The sequence below is a fragment of the Monocercomonoides exilis genome (genome assembly GCF_001643675.1).
Source record: "Monocercomonoides exilis strain PA203 chromosome Unknown scaffold42-869251, whole genome shotgun sequence".
In the NCBI taxonomy this organism is placed as follows: domain Eukaryota; phylum Preaxostyla; order Oxymonadida; family Polymastigidae; genus Monocercomonoides; species Monocercomonoides exilis.
In genome coordinates, this window is record NW_027150587.1 from 715625 (window position 1) to 741786 (window position 26162).

Here is a 26162-nt window from a genome sequence, read left to right on the forward strand (position 1 = left end):
ATAATATATATACTCATCTATATTAAAATCAATTATTTTAGTGCATGCAAATATTTTGAATTTTTTTATGGATTGATCAAAAAATATTATATATAAATCAGATTTTTTTACTAATTAACGATTGAATTATCTTTTCAAATGTGCATTTAAATTTTGATCTCAAGTTTATCTTCAATATGGCAAGGTGGCGTATTAGTGCCATATGCTAAAATGAATCGAAAGCATAAATAACATCATGAAAACCTTTTTTTTTTAAATTATTTTCAATTCAGTTTCAAAAATCATTGGAAAACCTGGCTGTTCCTTTATGAAATCACACTTTCGTTCGAGTTATGACAAAAATTTTTATCTCGATTGGATTTTGAAAATTTTGAGTTGAAATGGGGAACACTTATTGTTAACGATATTGCTATTGCAAAAACAAATGGGTATTTCTTTTTGAAAAGTCGCAAATGTTTAATTATCAAATAAATCGAAAATTTCATATTTTGCTCAAATTTTTGTTTCCACTCAAAAATCTTCTTAAGAATGTTTGAAATAGCACCATCAAGTTATTGATTCCATATTAGAGAAGTTTGGTGTCTGCCAACGAAAATTTGAGTCAAATATGAAATTTTCGATTTATTTGATAATTAAACATTTGCGACTTTTCAAAAAGAATTACCCAAATGTTGATAAAAATCCCATTGAATACGAAATTTAGATCAAAACTCGAACGAAAGAATGATTTCAAAAATGGTCAGCCTTATTCTCTTGCACAGATAAATCATCCCATTTATTTATTTTTTGTGTAATTTAAAAAAAATGATGAAATAATAAAGTGAATTGCATTCCAAAATATCAAAAAACATCAAAAAAAGATAAGTGAAGAAACAGCAACAACACTTCAGACTCTTGAAACAAAAAGCTCGAGATAATATGAGCAAGTTTTTGATCGATAAAAATAAAACAGAAAACTCCGGATCTTTTCACAAAAATTAAAAAATTCGAAAATATTTTCAGGAATAGTAAATAAAAGATTTTTAAATGTTTCCTGTTATTTATTTATTTATTAATTAATTAATTAATTAATTAATTTATTTATTTATTTATTTATTTATTTATTTATTTATTTATTTATTTATTTTGTGCTCTGGAGAGCCAGAAATTTCAGTTCCCGATAAAAAATGGGGAATGATATATTTCTTACCCTACGATAATTCAAATGAAAAAAACAATCATCAAATAAGAACACAAAAACAATTATTCTGTACATAGCCTTTCTTTCAATAAAAAAACATCAAGATAATCACACTTAACGTGTATCTTTTGCGAATCTTTGATGTAAAAGCATCAATAAAAGTCTTTTCCTTTCAATTCTAAAAGAATTACAAAAATAAAAGAAGATGAAATGATTGGTGAAATGCTTATAAAGAATTTTTTAAAAATTACGAAGAGAACAATTTTCACATATAACTCATTTCCCTGCTGCTTCGACTTGCCCAGCCAATCGAATTTTCGCCACCTTCCGATGTTCTCTCATTTTTGTTTTGGGGCATTCCATTTCTTCCCAAGAAATTGGATACATCACCTCTCCTGCAATGCTTGTTGCATAAACAACACCAAGATCAATTTCTGCAGTTGAAAGAAAGTAAGAACGTGTATCTCCAAGAGAAATCTTAAATATAAAGAGTTGAATTTCCAAGAAAGAAAGAAAGAAAGAAAAAGAAAATAGAATCAAAATTTATAAAACTTTGAAAATAAAAAATTTCTTGCAAACAACTTTACATCTTACAAGATCACCAGGACGAAAACAATTCCAAATTTCAACTTTATCTATTTCTGTTTTCCTAACATCTTGCTTTCGAATAATTGCAGGGAAAGGATCAGGAAGAACAGTTTCATCAATGCTCAAAATCATGCACGTTGCAAATCTTGTATTAATTTTTGTTACTCTTGTCAGAACAATTGAACCAATTTGTGGAACCAATAAAGAATCCTTCTTTCTAATAATTTGCACTTTTTTTTTACCGAATCCAGATGCAGACGTTGTTTCCTCAAGAACACCTGAAACGCTTGCAAAGATACAATCTCCTCTCACATAAGTTCCAGGTCCTGATTCATATGTTCTTCACAGCATAAAAAATATCAAAAAGGAAGAAAATGTGAATTTTAGTTACCTTATTGAACCTAGTTTTTGCCCTGGAATGTAAATTGAACTCATAACTTGATCACTAAACCTTATTAAAATTTATTTAACTCATGAAGTTTTTTAACGTAAAAACAAAAATTAAATAAAAGGTTAACGAATGATGATTAATTATTCACAAGTGAAATGTGAAGTGCTGTAAACAAGGCAATGAGGAATACAAACATTGTAACAAGCTTACAATGTCAAATATCCATTCTAAAAATATTCATAAACATAAAATGTTTTGAGAGCCAGACGAATTTCGGGAAAATATTAATAAATATCGATTGTGTGGAAACGAGGGCATATACTCTTGCAAAAGACTAGAAGGAGATAATGCCATTGTCAAAGACAAGATAATCATAGAAAGTTTAAACAATCACAGAAAGAGAAGAAATAGAACATATTTATGCATTCCATAGAGAAAGAGAATGTGTTTGATGAAGATGAAGAAAAGGCACAAGAACAGAAATGAATGGCAAATGACCATAAAAAAATTGTAATGCGCCTCTTTTTTTTATGAAAAAAAATACATGCTGGATAAGAAAAATGCAAGTTAATCATAAGCATAGAAAGATTACACACACAGACAAATAAAATAAAATAAAATAAAATAAAATAAAATAAAATAAAATAAAATAAAATAAAATAAAATAAAATAAAATAAAGTGAAAATGAATGAACATATTTCAACAAGAAGATGACAAGTTAACTTGCATTCACAGAAACAATAGCTATGATAAGCATTTAGACATTACAAATCACAAAAAAAAAAAACTTATGCATGAGGCAAGAGAATATGGAAAGGAAGAAGAAGAAGAAAGAAAGAAAGAAAGAAAGGGAGAGAGAGAAGAATTGTAATAGGCAGGTGTGGCTGTAAAGATGAAGGCTTTCTGTTTGTGAGTGTTAGTGAATTGATGTGAAGCACCAGTCTGTGCAGTCTCTGTATCCACCTGAGAAGGTCCCTCCAACTTTGTTGCTCCGCTTAACTCCAACTGAAAATAGAGAAAGAAAAAAATTTTTACAGGTGAATGGAAACGTTGTCATTTAATGTTATGACAAATCAAAAAAAAAAAAAAAGAAAGAAAGAAAGAAATAAAAAAAAATAAGGAAATAGAAAAGAAAAATGAATAACATAAATAAATAAATGCATTGAAAAAATTGAATTATGAGTGAATTTGCATAGAAAGGATTTCACATTACCAAATGAAAAGCATGAAATAGAAGGAAACACAGAACAATGTCAAACCAGTAGAAGGAGGAGAATATGAGCCAGGGCCTGGCACTTCTGCGCTTGCTGAGTCCTTTTTGAATCTTCCATCTTTTTTGAACCCAACAGTCGGAGCACTTAAAATAATTATTATGTCAATAAAAAGAATGCAAATATAATCGTGTTATCAGTTGGTGAAATTTTACATAAATTGGTTTTATTTTTTCAATTTTTAACTCATTTTGTTTTGAAAATAATTAATATCGTCAAACCTCGAAGTTGTCGAGCAAACAGTTGGCTTTGGCAAAGTGTGATAATGACCTTCAAAAGCTGTCTTCTTTACAAACCAAGATTTTCGTTCTTCTTTACCAAATGCCGGCTTAGGTGATGCTCTGTGCGCAGTGGTGGTATCATCTTTTGGATCATACTTTGGACCAGGATACAAAGCAACTGTTTGAAAATATTTTTCTCTACTATCCGAACCAAATTTTGTTGTTCCTGTTCTTGGCATAACAACTTTACTGGATTCATCAACCTGATAAATAGGGCCAGGCGAACGAGAGACTCGTTCAATGTGCCGATGATGACTTTATAAAAATAAAGTACATATTCTGTAAAATAAAAAGTATAATTTAATGTTATACAATTCTTCTTCTTCTACGATAGTTCGTCCCGGGTGAAATGGTGATCCAGCTCTCTGAGTTCGTGAAGAAGTTGTGCCGAACCTTCTTGTGTCACGGCTCGGACTACCGACTCTTGAGCGAGTTCTTCGTCCATCATATGTTGGAGTTCGAGTCTTTCTTTGTGTCGAACTTGGAGAACGTGTATTTGACCTGCTGTCATAAGATACAGCACTAGATAAAGTACTTAAAAATTCGAATACATGTTTTATGTATCATTATTTTTTGTTGTATTTCAACACATTTATCAAAGGTGATGGAAAAAAAGTTAAACGAATTGAAATTTTTCTCTGATAACTTCAAAAATAACTTCAAACTCGTTAAATTGTTGTTTCTCTGGTTCAGCCATTAAAAATGCGAATAATACAAAGAGTTGAATGAGAAATCAAAAGCAACTCTCGATCTGAGTTTTTATTTAAATATGGAAAAAGATGAAGTTTCAATGAAAAAACTTATGTTATGCTTGAAATGATTTCAAAAACACAGTATTTTTTTTAATAACAAATTTCACATTCAAATCAAATTCAAAAAAAAAAAATCACCATAATCTATATTTCAATTAATAACGAACCAGTTTCAACCAGAGTGTTTAAGAGTTTAGTCCACAAATTTGAAGTATACAGAGATATACTTTATTTTTTTATTTGTCATCATTATTAATTTTTTAGGATTGCACACCAAATACTATGGAAAATGCATTTGAATTGGAACATCAAAATCAAATTGTCTGAAAATTTATCCTTTTTTTATTATCAAATTTTCTGTCAACAATAAAAATTTAAATTTTTTTAGGAAAAATCCGCTCAACATGTAACTATCTCGGCCCCCCCAAAAAATAATTTAATCAGACCAACTGCAAAACGTCCTCGCTCTCAATCACCTCGACAGCGATTTGCACAAAACGAAAATTCATTGTCAAAAGAAATGAACAGTCAAATTTCGTTGGAAAGTTCAAAAGTTGAGCAGGCGGTAGGCTATATACCTTCATCTCACCCTGCTGTTAGAGATCATATTCCACACTCCAAAACACCACCTCCATCTTTTAAAGAAAATCAAATTGCTGGAGAAAAGAAAGATAGACCTGCATTTCATCTTCAAATACAAAAGACAGCACAATTTTCAACAAATCCCACATCACTTTATCCTCCTTCGTTTCTTCTTCCCAGTCTCATTCACAGAGGACACCAAACAGCAGCCTTTAGCAGAAAACGTTTGGACGGAACCGAAAAAGCTGAGCTGTTAGATTTTTCTCTTAGTAGTCGTCCACTGACAGCAAGAACTTACGGAACGACTCCACTTCTTCCATCCTCAACTGCAATCAACAAGCAGCAAACATTTACGATATCCACATCATCGATGGCAGCACCTTCAATAAACAGCCAACCTTCTTCTTCGAATGCGCCTTTGCTCCCACCGCGCTCCTCCGATAGCAAAACACACGCGCTTTCCAGAAAGCGTCTGGAAACAGCAGCCAAGCGTGGCACTTCGAGTGAACGGTGCAAGCTGCCGAGTGTGGGAGATGCAGAAGGCGCGAACGAAGGAGCAGGCGAGAGAGAGTGGAGAAGAGAAGGGAGGGGGGACATGGGCAGAAGGGCAGAGAGCGAAGACAGGCGAGAGCAAGAAGGGGAACAAGAAGGCGATGGACTGATGCTGACTCCCAGAGGAAGAGAAGAAAACAGAGGAGATAGCAGAGGAAGAAAAGGGATAGAGAAAGAAAAGGAGAAAGAGAAAGAGAGTGGGAAGGAAAGAGAAGAGTGTGCTGACTCAAAAGGAAGAAGCACAGAGAAGCAGAGGCAGGCAGTGCACGAGGCAAGAGCTGCTGTTGGAATGCGCTCCCATTCATTCAATGGGACACGCCCATCTCGTTCTGTCTCTCCACTCTTCCTCTCTGGCTCTCCTTCTTCTTCTTTCTCTTCTTCCTTTTCTTCTTCTTCTTCTTCTTCTCCTTCTCCTTCTTCTACAGTCCCTGTTATCAACACCCTCAATGCAGCATTCACCTCTCAGCCTGCCTCTTCCTCTGTCTCTCCTATTTCCATCCCTTCCATCTCTTTCCCTCACTTCTCACCCGACGGCTCAGACACTTACATGCCTTCTGCTGCACTCCTCTCTTCTTTGGCCAATGGAAATAACACATCATCATCTTCTTCCTCTTCCTCTTCTTCTTTTTCATCTTCCACCACAACCACCAATCTCGCACCTTATCCCGTTCCTCCATCAACCACTGCCTCTTTGTCTTCTTTTCAGCCTGAATATACTTCTGACCCATCAAACTCTTCTTCTTCTTCTTCCTCTTCTTCTTCTCCTGTTCGCAATAACACCCTTTCCTCTCCTCTCTCTCCTCGCTCTTATCCTTCTTCTCCACGCTCCCCTCGTTCTCTCTCCCCTGCCTCTTTTCCTGCCCCTTCCTCTCCTCGTCTCAATCCATCATCATCTTCCTCTTCCTCCTCTTCTTCCTCTTCTCCTTCTCCTTCTTCCTCATTATTCCCTTCCTCTTCTTCCTCTTCTTCCTCCTCCACCTCCACCTCCCTCACAGCCAAGCCCCAGTCTCCCTTCCAACCTTCTCTCTCTGCTTTCTCTCAGCAGGCAGATCACTTCCTCTTCCCTCCGATGCATCCTTCTCCTCTGTCTCATCTTCCTCTCCAGCAGAACGACCTCTTCCTCCGCCCACACACTCAAACACGCTCTGCTAATGCATCTAATAAGAATTCACGTGCTTCTTCGGCTTCTTCTCATTCTTCTTCAAATGATAATTCTTCTTCCTCTTCTTCTTCATCTGAAGTGAAATTTTCTTCATTTGCTCTTCCTTCATCATCATCATCATCATCTTCTTCTTCTTCTTCAGATGCTGTCGATGTTCTTCCTCAGCATCACAGCAATTTATCTGCTCCTCTTCTTTCTTCTTCTTCTTCTTCCTCCTCCTCTTCTTCAAATAGCTCAAATGCATCTTCAATCACATCACCTCATTCGCCTAATTCTTCCTCTTCTTCCTCTTCTTCTTCTTCTTCTCCCTCTCCCTCTTCCTCTTCAATGGAGTTATCAGAAATACAACAATCATCATCATCATCATCATCTTCTTCTTCTTTGTATTATTCCTCGCCCAATTGGAAAGTGTCTACACCACTTCGCTCTTCTCTTCAGAACATTCTGCAACAAGATAACTCAACCAATTCTTCTTCTTCTTCTTCTTCTTCTTCTTCTTCCAATCTGTTTCAATCTCAATCACAACAACCTCTTTCTCTTGATCCATTTGATGTTCCTTCCTCCTCCTCCTCCTCTTCTTCTTCTCTTTATCCTTCTTCTTTCAACAATCCTTCCTCTTCTCCTTCTTCCTCTCCCTCTCCATTGGATGTGGCTGAGTCAACAGTGTCTGCAGCGCAATCAATGGGAATAGACATGACAAACCTGGAGAATGCGATCAGAGGATGGAGAAGACCTACACTGGTGGCAATGAAGAGGAAGAAGACAAGAAAAGAAGGAAAAGAAGAGAAAGAAGAGAAAGAAGGGAGAATGGGGAAGAGGAGGATGAGGAGGATGATGAAGAGGAAGAGGAAGGAGGAGAGGAGGAGGAGTGTGTGTGTGGGTGGAGGGGTGAATGAAGAAAAGGGAGAAGAAGGAGAAGGAGAAGATGATGATGAGATGGATGAAGAAGAAGACGAAGAAGAAGGTTTTACTGAAGACGATGAAGATGCGTTTGATACACTTGAGGCAGTGAATGAAAGAGAATGGAGAGAAAGAGGAAGAGGAAGAGGCAGAGGCAGAAGCAGAGCAGAAGCAGAAGTGCCTCTTTCTCCACCTTATGTTCCGCCTGTGTCGCCAAGCAAGACTCCCTTTGCTGATCCCGACAGAGGGATACAGGGAGTGACTATGACATTGTTCCCATTCAAAGGTGTGGTTATTATTGTGATATATAATTATTAATATTATTGTTTATATATCTTGTATTTATTTTTGCATATCATTTTTATGTGTTATTATTCAATCTTCTATTTATTTAATTATTTAATTATTTATTTATTTATTTATCTATCTATTAATAAATGAATCAAACAGAGTCAGTGAAGGATAATCCGATGAATATTGTTCTGCCTCCACCACCGAAGACAGAGACAGTGCGAAGGCTGATGACACAGGAAGGGAGAAGAGAAGAGAGGGAGAGAGAGAAAGAGAAAGAGAGAGAAAGAGAAAGAGAAAGAGAGAAAGAGAGAGAAAGAGAGAAGGAACAAGAGATTGCGAGGTTGAAGGCGCTGGGGTTGTGGAGAGAGAAAGAGAAAGAGAAAGAGAAGGAGAAGGAGAAAGAGAGAAATCGAGAGAGAGATAGAGATAGAGACAACAATCAGTATGGAGAATGGAGAGAAGGAGGATATTCAGATGAAGAAGATGGAGAAGGAGGAGGAGGAGAAGAAGGAGGAGGGGTGATGATGATGAATGATGGGACTGTTAATAGTACAGTTAATAGCAACATGAGTGGGATGACAATGGGAAGCAGAGGAAGAAGCAGACAAGCAACGTCAAAGACAGACAAAAGAAGAAGAAGCAATTCGAGCAGAAGAGGAGGAAGTGGAGAGGGAGAAGGGAAAAGAGATGGAGAAGATGGAGGAGAAGGAGGAGAAGGAGAAGGAAATAGAGAGAATGAGAAAGGGATGATGAAGAAGAAGGAGAAGAAGAAGTCGAGGAAGAAGAAGAAGAGGATGATGACAGATGAAAACAGAGCGATTTTGGGGTTGTTTGGAGTGGATGCGATGGACGATGAAGGGAAAGATGATTCAGATGAGAGTGAGAGCGATGGAGACACAGAAAGTGACAGCGGCTATGAGTCATACAATGCATACAACAGAAGAAATAGAGAAGAGGAGGAAGAGGACGATGAGGAGGAAGAAGAAGATGATGAAGAGGGAGGAGAAGGAGGAGAAGGAGGAGGAGGAGGAGAGAGAAGGAGGAAAGGAGGAGCGAAGAAGGCGAAGAGGAGGAAGATAGTGCAGTTTTCTAAGCTTGGGCCTCGTTTTGGGCAGAGTGAGAAGAAGCTGGAGAACACATTGAAGAGCGAGATAGAGAGGACGAAGGAGATGGAGGAGGAGAGGAAGAAAGAAGAGCAGAGAGAGAAAGAAGAGGAAAGGCAGAGGAAGTTGGCTATTCAGGAGCAGCTGAAGGCGAAAGTGCAGAATTTTGATGTGGTGATGGCGAGGTTTGCAGAAGAGACAGGGAAAAGCGAGAAGCAAATCCATTCTGTTCTGAAGGGAGCATTTCGAACAGGGCTGTTGGATGGACAGTATATTGCGCCTCCTCTTCCGCACAGGCAGAGGAAAAGGCTGTTTGACAAGAAAGGAGTCACCCCCACGCCGTCCATTGTGTTTGGGTGTTTTGAGACAGACGAATACATCTCACCAGCAGCCTTTGCAGAGTGGCAGGAGATGCTGGGGATGAAGAACATTCTCTATGCTCAGTATCTGTATTGGGTGATGGTGGTGGCTGGGAAGGAGCTGATGACACGGAATGAGCAGCCAAAGGTAGGTGCAGTGAAGAACGGGATCGACTGGCACACGGCGCCGATTCCGCTGTGTGAAGTGATGGAGGCAGCAGAAGCGAATGAGAGGAGGGCGAAGAGGAAAGAGGAGAAGAGGAGGAAGGAAATGGCGATGGGAATGGGAATGAATAAAGTGGAGGATTTCTATGTAGATGCGCCAGAGAAGAAGGAAGGAGGAGAAGGAAGAGGAGAAGGGAAAGGGAAAAATGGGATGGATTCAGAGTCAGATGAAGAAAGCGAAGAAGATCAGCAGAATGGAAGTGGAGGAGGAGCAAATGAAGACAATCAGAACAGTTCAGTGGAAGGAGCATTGGCGAGGTGCTTTGTGTTTGGTGGGCAAGTGAACCAGCTGAACTTTCTGTCGCCTCAGATTGGAGAAGAGGAAGGGGGTGGATATGAGAGAAGACGATGGAGTGGCACTTCTGTTGGGAATGTGCCGTTGACTCCCACAACACCACTGACACCCACCACACCCACTGCTTCTGCATTCCCTTTGTCATCATCATCATCTTCTTCTTCTTCATCTTCCTCTTCTTCTCCAAGGCAACAGCAGATTGCTCGGCAGAAGCAGCGGAAGAAGGAGCAGCGGAGGGCGAACAGGCTGAGAATAGAACAAGATTATTCGTGTCCCATCGATGCCTCCTCGTTCTACATGACTCTTCGCTCTCTGCTGGCTGTCATTGGCAGTCTGAGCGTCATCACTAAGGCTTCTGCCTCTGCTGCTGCCTCAGCCTCTCCATTCAGCTTCTCTTCTCTTATCTCTCTTTCTTCATCATCATCATCATCTTCTTCTTCTTCTAAATCTTCTAATTCTTCTTCCAATTCATCATCATCTTCTTCTTCCTCTTTGCCAGATGCTAATTTCGTACCCTCTCACGAGCTTCGTCTCTATCTTGTGTCTCGCTATCTGTTCCGCCTGTTTGATTGGGACCAGGACTCGTTCATCAGTGGGAATGATCTGTACAACGTGATCTCTTCGCTGCACAGTGGCATTGAAGAAGAAGATTTGATCGCTCTGCTTCAGATGGTGTTTGCAGAGTGTGACGAAGATGGCGATGGGAAGCTGTCTTTTTGGGAGTTCTGCCGAAGAGGAAGAGGACCTCACCATCGGCTGCTGGCATTTGTGATGGATGTGTTTGCAGCGATGGGGGGAGAAGAAGAAGGGGAAGGAAGAGAAGAACAAGAAGGGAATGAGAATGAGAATGGGAAGGGTGAAGGGAAGAGTGGAAGTGCAGAAAAGAATGCGAGAAAGGATGGAGAAGCAGGAAGTGATGGGGCTAATGGAGAACAAAACCAGGATGAGAAAGGGAGGGATTTGGCGACACCTCCTCCGCTGGTTGATGTGAATGGCTCTCAAACAACAGCATCATCAGCAGCAACAACAACAGGAAAAGATAACAATTTATCCTCTTCCTCTTCTTCTGCTCCTTCTTCCTCTCTTTCTTCTCTCCCTCGTCCTTCCACCCCTTTCCACTTCGATCCGAACTCCGATGCCTTCTATGGAAGGTGGCGTCTGCGCGATCCAGAGCAATGCGACCCGCTCACCTTCCGAAAGCGCTCGGGGACACACGGAATCTCTCTTGTGCTGAGTGAGAACAGGAGGACAGGGACAGATGTGGTGCTATCTCTTCTGTTTGACCGGCAGATGTGGAGTGAGAGGGATGCGTCGGCGTGGTGGTACTCAAACAGCCACCGGTTTGTGAGGGAGTGGCACAGCGGGATGTGGAAGGAGAGGGGCATCAATCCGAAGAAGACGATTCCTGCGCCTTATCGAATGCCAGCCTCAGAGCAAAAAGGGAAGATTGAAGTGGCTGTGCCTGATACGATTGAGAGGAGGCTGAAGGAGAAAGAGGAGGACAGGAAGAAGGAGAAGGAGAGGGTGCAGAAGGAGAAGGAAGACCAGGAGAAGCTGGCGAAGGCGAATGAGAAGCTGTTGGAGAAGATGAAAGCGCATCCGAACAAGAAGCTGGCAGGGACGAGTACATTGGCTGGAAAGGAATCTCCTTCGAAGCACCGGCTCATTTGCGAGGTGGCTGTTTCTTCGACTTCTTCCACGACGACACTCACCACGCCCAGCCAGCTGACAAGCAGAAGCAACATGTCAAAGCCCAAAACGAGACCCCGGCCGATCATTGTGCCGACAACTGGGTCGTCGAATGCATCGTCCTTTTATCGCCAGCCTCCACTCACAGCAAAGGAAACTAGAACAGCTGGAAGAGGAAGGATAACAGCTTCTTCTTCTTCAAATTCTTCATCTTCTATTTCTTCGAATTCTTCATCTTCTTCTTCTTCATCATCACCTTCTTCTTCTTCTTCTCTTCTTCCCAGGCGCAGTTCATCTCAGCCTCGTTCCTCTGCCTTTCGTTCGGCTTCTCCGCCTTCTCTTTCTTCGTCTTCTGGTTCTGCCTCAAAACATCCATTGACTCCAACTGATGTTACTCATTCTGATTCATTGCTTTCTCCAAAGTCATCAACATCAACATCATCATCAACAACTGCTGCTACAAATAATAATAATAATACAAACACATCTTCTTCTTCTTCTTCTTCTTCATCATCATCTTCTTCTTCAGTTAAAGTGAAACTTTCATCAACCACTTCTTCTTCTTCTTCTTCTACTTCTTCTTTGTCTTCTGTGAATTCGTTGTCTTCCACTCTTTCAAGTAACAGTTCTTCTCTTCCGCCAAAGCCAAAGGCAAAAGTGAAACGGACAGTTGCTTTTTCATCCACCTTTACATCGCCATAGAGAATTGTAGGTGAATAAATAAGTTTGTATAGAAATGGTTGAATGATGTATAGGATTTCTTTCTTTATGGCTTGTAAGTTATGTAAAGTTTATATTTGAATGAAGAAATTATTTCAGATGATTTAACAAGAAATGGAGTGATGTTTGAATAGAGCAACTCGAAAGGAATACACGAACACTAAAAAAAAAAAAAGTGAATGAAAACTCAACAAAAAAAGCTATTGAAAGAAATAAAAACGTGTGTTGGTGCCTCAGAAATTTCATTATGTTTCTCTCTTTTCTCTCTCTTTTCTCTCTCTGTTTTTTTATTTCGAATAAATTGATCTGTCAACATTCTCTTGTGAACCTTATTTATTATTATGATTATTATTATTATTGTTATTATGTTATTATAAATAACTGTTTGTTATGTGGATATGTTTCTTAATTAGTTTCGCACACTTTGAACAACCTTTTCTTTCTGTTTCTTGTATTATTATTGTCACTTTTCTATGATATTATCAACTTCACTTTCGATTGTCTCTCTTTTTAAATTTTTTCTTTTTCAGAAAAATTTCATTTCATTTTCGTTCATTTTTTTTTATTTTCGTTGATTATCTGCATAATTTTTTATATTGAATGAATCGAAAGTGATATGACATAATTTTTTCATTGTGATTAATAAGAATTCAATTTTTTCTATTCTTTTGCCTTTGAGTGTTTAAACAATGAAAGTGAAGCAAATTTGAATAAATAATAATAATAATAATAATAATAATGACAAAAATTCCAGTTATTTTGATTAAGCGAAAATGCTTTCATTGTAACATGAACTTAACGGATTTAGCAACTTTTGAATCAAAAATTTCTTTGAGATTTTATTAATGGTTGATCTTCGATCAATTATTTATTAGTTTTTGTTTTTGATTTTTTTCATTGTCAAAAGTTATTTGGGCTTGCTATTTTCTCAATACGAAGAAAGATGTCAAGTCTACCTAAAAAATCATTTACAGCAAGAATGGCAGACACTACATCAGTTGTCATTCAAAAAACAGCATCATCAATTATTGAGCCAGTTAGATGGCTGACGTCAAAGGATGGAGTTGCAAAAAAAGGTTCCACCGAAAAAGAGCTTGATACTGAAGATGAACTATGGCTAAAAAAGCATCCTTATCCAATTCTTCTTCGTTACGGCTCAATCGGTAAACGGGAATTTAAGCCTCAGCAAGAACAAGCATCTAACTCTATTTCATCTGCTTCTTCTTCTATCTCATCTTTTCCTTCTTCTGAAAGCAAATCTGCTTCTGCTTTGATGGCGCTTTTGAACAATGCATCAGTCGACGATGATATTGAAGTGAAATTTCCTCTTATGCCTGGAATTTTCACTGCAAACGGTGGAGTACGTATCTCAGATTGCGGATTTCGAACGATGATGAAGCAACAACGGGCGCTATTTGAAGCTGGGAAATGGGAGGAGAAATTTATTGATCGACATTGGAGAAGAGTTAGACGCGTTCGGAGGATAGAAAGGTTGAACGGATGGGCTGATTGGAGGGAGAAATGCAAAGAAGCTAAAAGGAAGGAAAGGAAGGAGAAGAAAGAGCAGAAAAAGAAATTGTTGAGCCAAAATAAAAGCAAAAGCAGAAGTGGAATGAATTCTGAAAGAGAAAAAGAGAATATCGATGATTTTGAAGAAAGCGACGAAGACGAATGGAATCCAAAGCCAATTAAAAAAATGTCTTCTTCAACAGCCTACACAAAACATAAATTGCCCAAAGGAAAAGATGAGATTTCCTTTGGGAAGAAAATGGGAAAGCCATTTCGAATTGGAAAAGAAGACGACGAAGAGGAAGATGAAATTGAATACAAGAAAAATATCGAAGAAAGCGACAGCGAAGAAGAACTGAGTGAAAGTGAGTTTACAGAAGATCAGGAATTCATTGAAAAAGAAGAAGAAAGCCTGGAAAAGAAGCGTCTTGGAATGATAGCAGACTTGTTTGAAGGCGACATTTCATTCACTTTCACATCAGCGCCTGAGAAGGAAGAGGACGAAGACGACAGCCGAATGAGTGAGGAAGAGAGGAAGAAGATTCTGTCACTTTATCACGACCCATTTGAAAGCTCATTCAGAAAGGAGAATGAAAAGGGAGAGAAAGACGGCCAAATGAAGAAGAAACATAAATCAAAAAAGAAAGCACATGATGATGATGATGATGATGATGAAAAGGAAGAAGGAGACGAAGACGAAGAAGCAGAAGAAGACGCAAAAGAAGAATTAGACAGAACAAAAGAGACAAGTTTAGAGAAAGTTCCCGAGTTTAGCACAGCGACATGGTATTTGAACAGAGAGAAGACGAAAGAGAAGAACATTGCTGTGTATGTGCTCTCGTTTGACTCTGCTCTTCAGCCAGTGTGGGAAGAGGAGAATGAGGAAGAAGGAGAAGAAGCACCGCAGCCACTTCAGAGTGAGAATGAGGAGAATGCTCTGTCTCCTTCAAAGACACAACAGCAGAAAGAAGGAAAAGAGAAGAGAAGAGAAGAAGAAGACGATGAAGGAGAAAGAGAAGGAGAAAGTGAAAGCAAAGACAAAGACAAAAAGAAAGAAGAAGACGGGATGCAAGTGGCGACGAAAGCGGTTGCGTCTTTTTGGAATGCGAGTGTGAATCTGATTGCAGGCTTCATCCAAACAGCCTTCTCTTCCCAGCCGTCTTCCACCCCGCCCACAAAAAGCGAACTGTCTCTGCGCTTCTTCTGCCGCTCGCTTCGGATGGAGATGAACAGCATTCTGGTGGATGCAGTGACGCTGATGGTGGGGAAGACGCTTATCTCTGCATTCTCCTTCTTCTCCCTCACATTCTCCCTCACCCGCTCTGTGCCCCGTGCGCTTTCTGCTGCCACTCTGGCTGCCACACCCGTCGATGCAGATGAGGAGACCATTCGACATGTGTTTGGGATGAAGAAGAAGCCGAAAAGAATGAGTGGCGATTCGAAAGGAATGAAAGGATTCAGCGAGTATGTGAGCAGACTGTCACAGGAGCAGTTTCTGTCTGAGGGGAAGAGCGATAACAGCAATAGCAATAGAGATAGAGATAGAGATAGCAATATTAGTGGTGGTATTAGCAGCATCAGCAGTGAACAATCACCTTCTGCAAAGAGACAGCAAGGGCAGGCGTCGTTTTCTATCACAGGGATGCTGAAGAAGATTATGAATGCATCGCAATCTTCTTCGCCGAATGGGGCAAAGAGAAATAGTTCAGCAGCGTCTGCTTTTGAAGATCTGGTTGCTATTTCAGAGGAGAATGAGAGGAGGTACTCGAAACATGGCACTCATTCAAAGGATGATGAGGAGGATGATGATGATACTTTTGATGGCGTGAATGCATCTCATATGTCATCTGCATCTTCTTCTTCTTCTTCTTCTTTCTCATCTGTCTCTTCTCGTTCATTTGCCCCTGCTAAATCATTATCTTCTTCTTCTTCTTCTTCCTTCTCTTCCTTCTCTTCTCAATCAAAATCCAAATCTCGTTCTTCTCTTCATCCAAGCACAGCCACAGCCACAACAACACCCGCAATGCCATTTTCTGTGCCGGCATCGCATTCATTGGCAGCTCCGAAGACATCAACAGACTTTTTCAGCCAATTTCTTGGAGGAGAAGGAGGAGAAGGAGGAGGAGAGGAAGAAGAAGGAGAAAAGAACAGAATGAAGAAGAATGAAGGAAAGAAGACAAAACAAGGGGTGAGTAAGAAAATAGAGACGGAGAAGGAAAAAGAAGAGGGAGAGGTTGATGAGGATGAAAAGAAAGATGTGCAGAAAAAGAAAAAGAAGATTGTTATAAAAGAAGAGGAAGAAGAAGAGGAAGAGGAAGAAGAAAATGAAACAAGAAAACAGGATTCAGATGAAGAGAGTAAGAAAGAGAAAGGAAAAGAAAGCAAAAAAGAGGAGGAGGAGGAAGATGATGAAAAGGAAGAAGAAGAGAAAGAAGAGAAAGAGCTAAAAGAGATTGAAGAACAAGAAAAACAAGCACAAAATGAAGAAGAAGAGGAAGGAGAAGAAGAAGGAGATGTGAAGTTTGATATATTTGAGTTTTCTTCGTGTTTGACCAACAATGAGATAGCGTGTATCAGTGTGTCTGGTGACTGGGATGATTACAAGACGAGCATTCCTCTCTCTTTGCACAAAAACAGATGGGTTTTGAGAAGCAGCGAGAACGAATTGAAAGAGAAAGAGAAGGAGGAGAAAGAAGAGAAAGAGAAGGAAATGAAGAAAGCAGAGGAAGAGAAGAAAGCAACAGAGAATGAAGAAGCAGGAGGAAAGAAGAAGAACAAAAGAAAGCAGAATAAGAAAGGGAAAAGGAAAGCAGAGCAGAATCAGAAGAAAGAAGAAGAGGAAGAAGAAGTGAAAGTTGAAGCAAAAGAAGGAGAAGAAGAAGAAGACAAAGCGAAGAAGGAAGCAAAAGCGAAAGAAGAAGGATTCAATTTGCTTCAACTTGATGGGAAAAGAGTGAAGTTCAGATTTCTTGTGAATGAGGCATTGCAGATGACATCGACGAAATACGAGGAAGAGAAGAACGAAGAAGGGGAAGAGTATAACATTGCAACAATACACTTTGAAGAGCTTATTCAGAAAGAGAGAGAGAAGAGAGAGGAGAGAGAAAGGGAGAAGAAGGAAAGAAGAGAGAGAAAGAAGGAACTGGAGAAGAAGAGAGAAGAGAGAGAAAGAAGGAAGAAGAAGAAGATGGAGGAGATTCAGAAGGAAAAAGAAGCAAAAGAAAAAAGAGAAGAGGAAGAGAGAAGAGAGAAAGAGAGAAAGGAGAAAGAAGAGAAGGAAAGGAAAGAGAAAGAGAAGAAAGAAAGAGAAGAGAAAGAGAGGAAAGAAAAGGAAGAAAAAGAAAGAGAAGAAAGAGAAGAAAGAGAGAGGAAGAAGAGAGAAGAAAAGGAGAAAAAAGAGCAAGAAGAGAAGAAGAGAAGAGAAGAAGCTCAACAAAAGAAAGAAAAGGAGAAGAAAGAAGCATCGCAGCCATCGAACTCTAAAGCAGCCAAAGGCAAAGAGAATGCAAATTCCAATATGAATGTCACGAAAGGGAATGAAGGAGCAGCAGGAGAGCAGGAGAAGAGAGGGAAAGGGAAGGGCAAAAACAAAGGGAAGCAGAAGACAAATGCTAATGCAGAAGCTGCAGCTCAAAACAAACAGGAATCTGAAGCGAATAAACAGACACACGAGATAATTGAGGCAGCACCAGTTGTGCAGACGAAGAGGAAAGGGAAGAGGAAGATGATGATTGAAGACGATGATGAAGAAGAGATTGAGAAGAATGAGAGGAGCGAGAAGGAGAAAGAGACAGACGGTGAGTCTGTTTCGAGTGTGTCAGCTGAGCGAGAAGAGAGTCCATCGAAGGCGAATGGCGGAGAGAGCTCGGCTCATTCGTCGCCTGACAGGGCATCGCAGACAGGAGAGTCAGCAGAGCAGGCAGAGAGTGCTGGGCAGGGAGAGCACAGGAACAGCAACTTGGCGTCGTCTGCAAGTGCCACGGCGTCTGCGGCAGCGAGGTGGGTGTCGAATACTCTGTCATTCTTCCGCCACAAGAGAAGAGAGACGAAGTGGGGCGGAAGGGTTGGGGAGATTAAGAGCAGATATGCACAGCACGTGAAGGAGGAGGAGGAAGAGGACGAGATGCAGAGGGAGGGAGATGGCAGTGAGGACGAGGAGGAAATCGAAAGTGCATCGAAAGCAGGGCAGCAGCAACAGAAGAAGAAGAAGAAGACGGCGAGTGATGCGAAGAGAGGGAGATGGGGGTGGGAGAGGAAGATGATTGCAGAGATAAGACGCATTGGGTTCTGTTTTGAGAGAGGGCTGGATGCACTTGTGATGAGCCATGCAGAAGAGCTGAGAGAGAATGAAAGCAGAAAACGTTCTGAGAGTGGCAGCGATTCAGACATGGATGGAAGCATGTCTGATGAAGATGGCATTTACAGTGACAAGAAAATGTGTGTATTTATTTTATTGTTTATTTATTTATTTATTTATTTATTTATTTATTTATTTATTTATTTATTAATTTATTTATTTATTTATTTATTTATTAATTTATTAATTTATTTATTTATTTATTTATTTATTTATTTATATCCACTTTTCATAATGTCACTTGCGAAATTTGATGTCATTACAGATTGGAATTGCAGGAGAAGGTTTGTATAAATTTTCTTTTGAGAATATTTGTTTTAATATTTAATTTCGATTCTATTTTCATTGTTTTGTTTATTTTCTCAGTTTGCACCGTGCTACAAATACATATTTGATGACACTGATTCTGCAGTGGATTGCATCTCATACTTCTTTGATGTTCTGACATCCTAATTATATCTCAAGTCGTTTCACATTGTTCTCTTTTTTATTCACTCACATCTTTCTTTCTTTCTTTTCTTTTCTTTTCTTTTCTATTTATTTATTTATTAGTTTTGCTCTTCATGTCAAATTTTTCATATTTATTTGAGAGGGAGAGAAGGAAGAGGGAGAGGGAAGAGGAAAAGCGTTTTTAAAATGTTTTGTCAAAAAAATGCGAATCTTTGAAAATGAAAGCGTATTTTACTTTTTATGTTCGCATTTTTTTAATCCAATCATCACTCAATTCATGACTAGAGAGTTTTTGTGAAGTCATATTTTGTTTTTCTTCATGTTTGCAGACTGTTTATTCTGTCGGTTAAAGAAGATTATATCAGATTAAACGAATTCAATTTCAACTTTGGTATATTTTTAAAGAAAATTCTCAATCTTAATCGCACAATTCAAAAGGAATTCTTTCTGAGTTTATTTTTTATTTTTTATTTTTTATCCGTTTTCGTTTGAGGAAAACAATAACAATATTTCATTTTGAAGTCAATTTTGAAATTATTGCTGTTTAAACAAATTTTTTGAAGCAATAGCTGGAGCATAATCAAAAAATTAATTAGTAACAAAACGTATTAAACATTATTTTTTTAAATGAACAACACAAAGCCATTTCAATTTTTCTTTCAGAATTATCAAACAAAAAGATGCATATTTCATAGGAAAGGAAATAACAACTAAAATTGCAAAATAAATCATCATTACAAATCCCTTTTTCATGATGTTAAAAAAAAATGTGTTTATCATTTTGTAACAAACATACAAATTCATCAGTAAATATCAGGAAATTCATAAAATTTGCCCATATTATATTCAACAGAAAATAACTCGCCAATCCCCATCAATTTTGCGCAATTAAAGCTCTTCTTCAGCAGTGGAAGATGTTCAGTGACTTCATAATACCCAATATCAAATTCTTCTGTGTAATCGCACTGAAACTTCACGAGCCCAAGCGTTGTCAGCATGTCTGCCACTCCAAGTTCCTCGCATCGCTCAACCAGCCTTCTCATTTTGCTTCTTTGGTCGTAAGCAAATCTCATGAGCTGATTCTCCAGCTCCATCAGCGCAATTGTTGCTGCATCCTGATGAATCACACTTCCCTCTCCACAAAGATACCTCAAAATGACATCAATATATTCAAACAACAACTCCTCCTCAGAAGCAATGCCTTCTGCGTTTTCGCTATTTTCCGTGCAATGTGCTTTATTCAGGATGTACGACACAATCATAAGTGAGTCAAATAAATAGTCCTCTTTTGGCATCAGAAGAGGCGGAGGTTCCTCTCCATGCAACAGCGAGCGTGCCAGTTTCAACGTCTGCTCGATGTTTTCTTCATCCATCTTGCCTTGCGTTGTTGCTTTGGCTGATTCTATCTGATTCTTTAGGATTGGAAAAATATCTTTGTACTCGGTCAAAGAAGAAGGGCGATAACCCAAAGTGAATAAATCGTATATGCTATTCAAAATATAGCATCTGCTCCGTTGTAGATAGAAAAATTGCACATTGTTATCAACAGCAATCTCTTCTGCACTGCTACTAAACAGGTACAATGCAATGTTCTTTGCGTCGCTGAGCGGATCAGTCCATGGTTCTTCTTTTATTGCATGAAATTGAGATTCTGATTTGTTGCGTGTATAAAAATTTAGCACAACCGAGTCGATCATTTTCCGAAATAAACAATTAACATCAGAGCAGCTTGTTGTTCCCTTTTCATTTTCTTTGCAGTTTTTGCTGCATGTTTTTTCCAAATAGAATGAAGTGCATTTCACAGTGTTATATAGTTTGATTATTCTCATAGGAAGTTGTAAATCAATTTGATTCTGAAATTTTTCTATTGAGAGGAAAGATTATTTTTTTTTCAAATAATAATAATAATAATAATAATACCTTCACATTGTATTCCACTGTTTGAAGATAGTTGGATTAATGCACAGAAGATTAAATAAATCTCAAGCAAATGAGAATGGCTATTGCAGAAAGAAATAATGCTTTCCTCGAACCACTTTGTTAAATTTAAAGCTTCATAATGTTGTATTTGCATATGAGATTTTAAGAAAACAAATGCAAGTGCTGCTTCTAATAAAATTGAGTTGTTTTCTTGTTTTTGTTGAAAAATTTGAAGAAGTTCCTCGCTCACTCCTGTTTTCTTATTAATGCAAAGCACTATTTTATCATATTTCCCATGCTCTGATCCTTTATGAAAAAGGGCCCGAAGTGTTCGAAGAAGAAAAAGTTTAAATTTTTGATCACGAATTTCGAGTGATGTCAAAATGTCTTGAACAAATATCTCATCAAAATGTTTGAATAAAATGTTATCGGACATAAATAGAATAATTGCTTGAAGCGTTTTTTGAGCATCAAAACTTTTTTGTGCATCCAAATCAAGAGTCTGTTTCAGCAATTCTGCGATTGTAACAAAGTTCTTTTTATCTGCAAATTGTTTATTATGAAATCAAACTCTTTATTGTTTGCTCAATTTCTTTGCTCTGAATGGAGAATAAATCCAATCTTTGATTCAAACTCTCCATTATAATTACTAAAATAAATTGTGGGAATAGCATCAGAACTTGAATATCTTCTTTAAAAATGTTCAATTTGATGGAAATTGTAGATTTCAAGAACCAAAGGGGTTAATAAAAGAGAATAACGTGAAATACTATTTTTAAAATGAAAAATTCGTGATGATATGAACTGAATTATTTCTGTGAATAAATGACAAACTAGCAAATGTCACAAAACTAATTCATAACAATATATATTAAAAGCAAACAAGTGCATTTGCATAAAAAAATTTCCCCCTTTGAAAGACTTGAAAATCACTATTTCCAAAATATCTATGGTTTTTCTGCTGAGCATCTGAAACAAGATGTTCTAAATGCATAATTGTGCTTTAAGATGAAAAAAAATAAAAAGTTGCAAATACAATTACTTCACAATAAAAGTATGTCAATCTTATCAAACTGCAGAGCATGACGGGCAATTCCAGTCACCGGGTCGTGTCTGATATGACTTCACTCCGCTTGCAGCAATTTGTTCAGCTGATATCACACGTGACGCAGATGATTTTGGAGCAGAACATTTCTGACAAGTATCTCTAAACGAATAATTGAAATTATCGCAACCTTCAAAAAAAGAACAATAATAAATGTTCAATTAATTCATTAAATCGAAAAAATAAAGTTAGTTTTTTGAGATTATATTGTATTCATACTTCCGCAATACCAATCACCTGTCAATGAAAGGAAAGTTATTCAAATTCACAAAAACGAAAAATATTATATATGAACGAGAAATGTCGCATCAAAGAAAAATTACCACCTTCTCTCATAACTTTCTCTCTTGGCTTCCTCTCTGACCCTGCCTTCCACTGACTGAAACGTTGCTCTCCACAAATAAAACACTCCATTCTCGAAAAAAGAAAAAAAGAAAACCGTAAAACGGTATCAACAAAAAGCCCTATAAAAATGCCTTTAATGCACATCACTTTACAAACCTAACAGGAGCATTTATACTTCTGCAACGAGCGCAAACCCTTGAATTATTAAAATTTTTTGCGCAATTAATAGAAAATATGAAATTCATCAAAAAATACAAACCACTGTCCTTGATACGGATCGACTGCTCCATCAAATCCAATAGAAGGTTGCATTGACATTGGAGAAACCATTGACCCAGGCATTACTGGCTTTGGTGCCGAGCATCTAAAGCAAACGCTTCGTTTGGAATAATTGTGTCCACCACAACTCTATCAAACATTTTTTTAATTTTATTAAAAGGCATCAATAAAAGAGAAAATATTTTAGTTGACGATCAAAATATTTATCAAACCAAGCAAAGCCAATCTCCTGGTCGAACTTCTTGCATTTCAAATTTTGGTTAGATCATATTTTGGTTAAAAATAAATAGACATTTCTATTTTAAAAAAACAAGACTGTGAACTGTGTTAATGAACACGGGATGTTATGACAAGGAAAAAAAAGAAGATTAAATTGAAAATTAATACAAAAACGTAAATAAAAGTAGTTGTAAGTGGTTAGAATTACTTTCCAGCGTTTCTCTTTCTTTCCTTTGCTCTTTTGCGCTGTTCTCTCTTTTTCCTCCGTTTTGCCTCTTCTGCAGTTTCCTTGCCTTGTTGTGCTGTATTTGCCTCTTTATCTTCCTCAGAGTCATCTTCGTCATCTTCCTCTTTCTCCGCCTCTTTCTCCGCCTCTTTCTCTTTTTTATCTTTTCCCTCATCCTTCTTCTTCCCACATCCAAATTTGAGGATGTTATTCATATTCCCCTGTGCATCTCCAACCTGCTTTATCAGCGGAGATGCTATCCATCTGCTCCCATCAAGCACAAACTTGAACTGCCACTCCTTTTCTGTGCCTCCAACAATTCTCTCAAACTCTTCGTTTCCTCTCTTCAGCACCCATCTTTGCAAAGAAGTGTCATCAGAAAGAGGAATCTTCCGTGTCCATTTGTCCCACTCGCCACACACAGCCACACGCTTCGCATTGGCACACTGAGAATAGGGGAGAACAAGAAGGGGCTCTTCTTCTTCCTCTTTTTCTTCTTCTTTTTCTTCTTCTTCAGATATTGATGATGAGGATGAGGATGATGAAGGTGAAGGTGAAGGTGACGTTGAAGAGGAAGAGGAAGAGGAAGATGATGATGAGGATGAGGATGAAGGTAAGGAATCGGAAGGTGTTGTGTCTTCTTCTTGTTTCTGTTCTTTTTCTTCTTCAACTTTTTCTTCTTCTTTTTGTTCTTTTTCCTCCTTCTTTTCTTCTTCTTTGGCTTCTTTCTCTTCCTCTTTACCTTCATCTTCAATTAAAGCTTCTGCCTTTTCCTCTTTCTTTTCTATTTCATTTGGTTCTGTTTCTTTTATTTCTTCTTCCTTTTCTTCTGCTTCTTCTTTCTCTTCTTTCTCTTCTTCTTTCTCTTCTTCTTTCTCTTCTTCTTTCTCTTCTTCTTTCTCTTCTTCTTTCTCTTCTTCTTTCTCTTCTTCTTTCTCTTCTTCTTTCTCTTCTTCTTTCTCTTCTTCTTTCTCTTCTTCTTTCTCTTCTTCTTTCTCTTCTTCTTTCTCTTCTTCTTTCTCTGTTTCTTTCTCTGTTTCTTTTTCTTTCGTATTTTCATCAATTTCTTGTTTCTCTTCTTTTTCTTCCTCCTTTTGTATCTCTTCATTCTTGATTTCTTCTTTTTCCTCTTTCTTTTCTTCTTCTTTCTTTTCTTCTTCTTTCTTTTCTTCCTGTTCAATTTTTTCCTCTTCTTTCTTTTCTTCTTCATTCACATTCTGTTCCATACTTTCTTTTTCAACTGTTTCAATCTTTTCATCATCAGCTTTCTTTTCTTCTGCTTCTTCTGTTTTTTCTTCTGTTTTCTCTTCTGTTTTCTCTTCTGTTTTCTCTTCTGTTTTCTCTTCTGTTTTCTCTTCTGCCTTTTCTTCTTCTGTTTCTGCTTTAGTTTCAGTCACATTCTGTTTCTCTTCCTGTTCCTTCACATCCCTTTCTGTCTCTTCCATCGAAGCATTCTCGCTTTCTTTCTCCTTCTTAATCTCTTCATACAAGCGATCCATCTCTTCCTCTATTTCCTCTTCCTCTTCTCTCTCTTGCTTCACTTCATTCGCATCTGCCTGCTTGGCTCCATCTTCTTCTGCATTCACATTTTTTGATGAAGGTTTACCAACTACAGTTGAAGAGCAAATAAATGTGATGGAAAGAGAGGTGAGTCTTTTAACTCTTTTTATTTCTCCATTCTCTTCTGTCTTCACACTTTCTGTCTGCTCCTCACTTCCATTTCTGCTTTGAGATGCATCTGCCTCCGTTTTGTGTGAAGTGTCTTCGGTGTATTGTGCATTCTCATCAGGACTGCTACACTCTGCTTGTTCTTCTCTATCTTCCTGTTTCCTTTCTTCCTTTTCCTCTTCTTCATTTCCCTCTTCTTCTTGTTTCCTTTCTTCTTGTGCTCCTTCTTCCATTTCCCCTTCTCCTTCGTATTGTCCCTCTTCCTCATACTGCTCATCCAAGTATTCGTATTCAGCCAGCTGAGGGAAAGCATACTTCTGTCTGATCTGCTCTGGACTCAGCGACAAGTCAGGCGGATGGGAAGAAGTCGGGCGGAAGGGGATGGGCGGAGAGAACGAGGCAGTTGTCGACTGAAAACACTCAGCCAGATGCTGCTGCAGAAGCTCAGGAGAGGAATAAAACGAGGGCGGGGGGTTGATCAGGGACTCGCTGATTGTGCCGTCCCACTTCTTCCGAAGGATCTTGTCAACACGCTCCTTTTCCTCGTTCTGCTCTGCCTCCTTCTTCCTCAGCTTGTCCTTCACATACATCTCCCTCAGCTTGGCTGAATAGGTCGATGTCGGAATGCGAGCCGACGAAGCTGTCTGAGAAGAAGAGCGTGCCAGTGGCGCTGTGGATGCCCTGGCTGTCTGCTCTCGTGTGGTCATATCTCCACCCAGCTGCATTTTGACAGTGTTGTCAAGCTCCTTCATCATCCTGTCTCTTTCTTCGAGCTTTCTTTTGGTTGTTGGCTTAAACAAAGTAACAGATCCAACGATTGAAGGGGTGTATGGCTTGACGCGGCGACGAGTTGTTAGCCCTCCTCTGGCTGTTGTCGCTGATGTACGTCTGGTTTGCGACTGAGGATAAATCTCTGGTGAATATTCTTCAATTTCACTTGAAGAATTTAGATCTGCTTTTTCTTTATCTTCCTTAATTGGTGATTCTTGTTTGCTTTCTGAGTCTTCATCCCCTTCATTTTGCATGTACATGCGAATTGATCTTTCTTTTTGAATTGATTGGAATCTTTGTAATTCCTTTTCATTTTCCATTTCGAGTTGTGCAGCTAAAGCTGCTTGCGAAAGTTTCCTTGGAGTTTGAGCTGTGTATGATTTCTTTTCTATACTTCTTCTTGGAGTCAGGAATGGATCCAAATCTTTCTTAGGAACCGGTTTTGAAGGCTGTTTTCCAAGATATGCAGTCATCTCCTTTTCCAGTTGAGCTTGAAGATGTGCTTCCTTTTCCTTATTACGTTCCTGCTCCAATTTTCTTCGCTCCTTTAAGTTGGAGATTTTTCAAAAGTTATCGAAATATAGTGAAAAGAGAAGCAAACAAGTTCTTCTTCTAATTCTTGCTTTCTTCGCTGCCATCGCTTCATCTCCATCTCTTCTTTACGAGTCTGTTTGTCTAATGCTCGGAGCTCTTCAACAAGAGTTGTTCCTTGTTTTTCAATTATCTCTTATGACATAAGAAAAAAATAAATTGAAATATTGTTAATTATTTTCGCAAAAGAAACATTACCCGCAAGCAAAGGATCATCAAAATTATTCTTTGTTGTATTTGTTCTTGAAGTGAGAAGCTGAGATGATTGAGTTTTGTTCATAACGCAGGATAAATCTTTTCAAAAACAATGAGAACCATTGATCCTTTTTGTGATTTTTTGATCTGTTTTATAATTAAACAATATTTCTGTTTCGGCT

At 38.4% G+C, this 26162-nt stretch overlaps 7 protein-coding genes across 7 annotated transcripts; 2 read left to right on the forward strand and 5 right to left on the reverse strand.

Annotated features, from left to right (window-relative positions):
• Positions 1 to 1248: 1248 nt before the first annotated feature.
• MONOS_3785 (putative 3'-5' exoribonuclease) lies at positions 1249 to 2215 on the reverse strand. The gene is made up of 3 exons (XM_067873806.1): positions 2160 to 2215; positions 1760 to 2108; positions 1249 to 1657 (listed from the first exon to the last, which is right to left on the reverse strand). Exons 1-3 carry the CDS (start codon positions 2201 to 2203, stop codon positions 1457 to 1459), a joined length of 594 nt encoding a protein of 197 aa, XP_067722404.1. The 5' UTR covers positions 2204 to 2215; the 3' UTR covers positions 1249 to 1456.
• Positions 2216 to 2281: 66 nt separating this feature from the next.
• On the reverse strand, positions 2282 to 4465 carry MONOS_3786 (uncharacterized protein). The gene is made up of 5 exons (XM_067873807.1): positions 4378 to 4465; positions 4025 to 4246; positions 3653 to 3967; positions 3420 to 3517; positions 2282 to 3165 (listed from the first exon to the last, which is right to left on the reverse strand). Exons 1-5 carry the CDS (start codon positions 4407 to 4409, stop codon positions 3077 to 3079), a joined length of 756 nt encoding a protein of 251 aa, XP_067722405.1. The 5' UTR covers positions 4410 to 4465; the 3' UTR covers positions 2282 to 3076.
• Positions 4466 to 4746: 281 nt separating this feature from the next.
• Positions 4747 to 13052, forward strand: MONOS_3787 (uncharacterized protein; the record flags this gene model as incomplete). The annotated part of the gene is made up of 3 exons (XM_067873808.1): positions 4747 to 4785; positions 4853 to 7946; positions 8111 to 13052. The coding sequence occupies 3 exons, from the start codon at positions 4747 to 4749 to the stop codon at positions 12325 to 12327; spliced, it is 7350 nt and encodes a 2449-aa protein (XP_067722406.1). The 3' UTR covers positions 12328 to 13052.
• Positions 13053 to 13204: 152 nt separating this feature from the next.
• On the forward strand, positions 13205 to 19187 carry MONOS_3788 (uncharacterized protein). Its single transcript, XM_067873809.1, has 3 exons — positions 13205 to 18291; positions 18477 to 18495; positions 18578 to 19187. Exons 1-3 carry the CDS (start codon positions 13289 to 13291, stop codon positions 18662 to 18664), a joined length of 5109 nt encoding a protein of 1702 aa, XP_067722407.1. The 5' UTR covers positions 13205 to 13288; the 3' UTR covers positions 18665 to 19187.
• Positions 19188 to 19464: 277 nt separating this feature from the next.
• Positions 19465 to 20490, reverse strand: MONOS_3789 (uncharacterized protein; the record flags this gene model as incomplete). The annotated part of the gene is made up of 1 exon (XM_067873810.1): positions 19465 to 20490. One exon carries the CDS (start codon positions 20488 to 20490, stop codon positions 19465 to 19467), a length of 1026 nt encoding a protein of 341 aa, XP_067722408.1.
• An 850-nt stretch (positions 20491 to 21340) lies between these two features.
• Positions 21341 to 22558, reverse strand: MONOS_3790 (putative RNA-binding protein cabeza; the record flags this gene model as incomplete). The annotated part of the gene is made up of 7 exons (XM_067873812.1): positions 21341 to 21582; positions 21656 to 21816; positions 21906 to 21923; positions 22013 to 22101; positions 22188 to 22226; positions 22291 to 22439; positions 22523 to 22558. 7 exons carry the CDS (start codon positions 22556 to 22558, stop codon positions 21529 to 21531), a joined length of 546 nt encoding a protein of 181 aa, XP_067722409.1. The 3' UTR covers positions 21341 to 21528.
• Positions 22558 to 26093, reverse strand: MONOS_3791 (uncharacterized protein). The gene is made up of 3 exons (XM_067873813.1): positions 25984 to 26093; positions 25796 to 25920; positions 22558 to 25739 (listed from the first exon to the last, which is right to left on the reverse strand). Exons 1-3 carry the CDS (start codon positions 26063 to 26065, stop codon positions 22734 to 22736), a joined length of 3213 nt encoding a protein of 1070 aa, XP_067722410.1. The 5' UTR covers positions 26066 to 26093; the 3' UTR covers positions 22558 to 22733.
• Between the last annotated feature and the right edge of the window lie 69 nt (positions 26094 to 26162).

What these genes read in the sequence shown, in the direction of transcription:
- MONOS_3786 (XM_067873807.1), bottom strand. Translation starts at nt 4,409, where the DNA reads ATGGCTGAACCAGAGAAACAACAATTTAACGA. An exon ending in ATCGTAGAAGAAGAAGAATT is followed by an intron (nt 3,968 to 4,024) that starts GTATAACATTAA and finishes ATTTTTATAAAG; the next exon opens with TCATCATCGGCACATTGAAC. An exon ending in GTTTGCTCGACAACTTCGAG is followed by an intron (nt 3,518 to 3,652) that starts GTTTGACGATAT and finishes AATTATTTTAAG; the next exon opens with TGCTCCGACTGTTGGGTTCA.
- MONOS_3785 (XM_067873806.1), bottom strand. Translation starts at nt 2,203, where the DNA reads ATGAGTTCAATTTACATTCCAGGGCAAAAACTAGGTTCAATAAG. An exon ending in CAAAAACTAGGTTCAATAAG is followed by an intron (nt 2,109 to 2,159) that starts GTAACTAAAATT and finishes TATGCTGTGAAG; the next exon opens with AACATATGAATCAGGACCTG. An exon ending in ATCTTGTAAGATGTAAAGTT is followed by an intron (nt 1,658 to 1,759) that starts GTTTGCAAGAAA and finishes TTTATATTTAAG; the next exon opens with ATTTCTCTTGGAGATACACG.
- MONOS_3788 (XM_067873809.1), top strand. Translation starts at nt 13,289, where the DNA reads ATGTCAAGTCTACCTAAAAAATCATTTACAGCAAGAATGGCAGACACT.
- MONOS_3791 (XM_067873813.1), bottom strand. Translation starts at nt 26,065, where the DNA reads ATGAACAAAACTCAATCATCTCAGCTTCTCACTTCAAGAACAAATACA. An exon ending in TGATGATCCTTTGCTTGCGG is followed by an intron (nt 25,921 to 25,983) that starts GTAATGTTTCTT and finishes TTATGTCATAAG; the next exon opens with AGATAATTGAAAAACAAGGA. An exon ending in AAGAATTAGAAGAAGAACTT is followed by an intron (nt 25,740 to 25,795) that starts GTTTGCTTCTCT and finishes TCCAACTTAAAG; the next exon opens with GAGCGAAGAAAATTGGAGCA.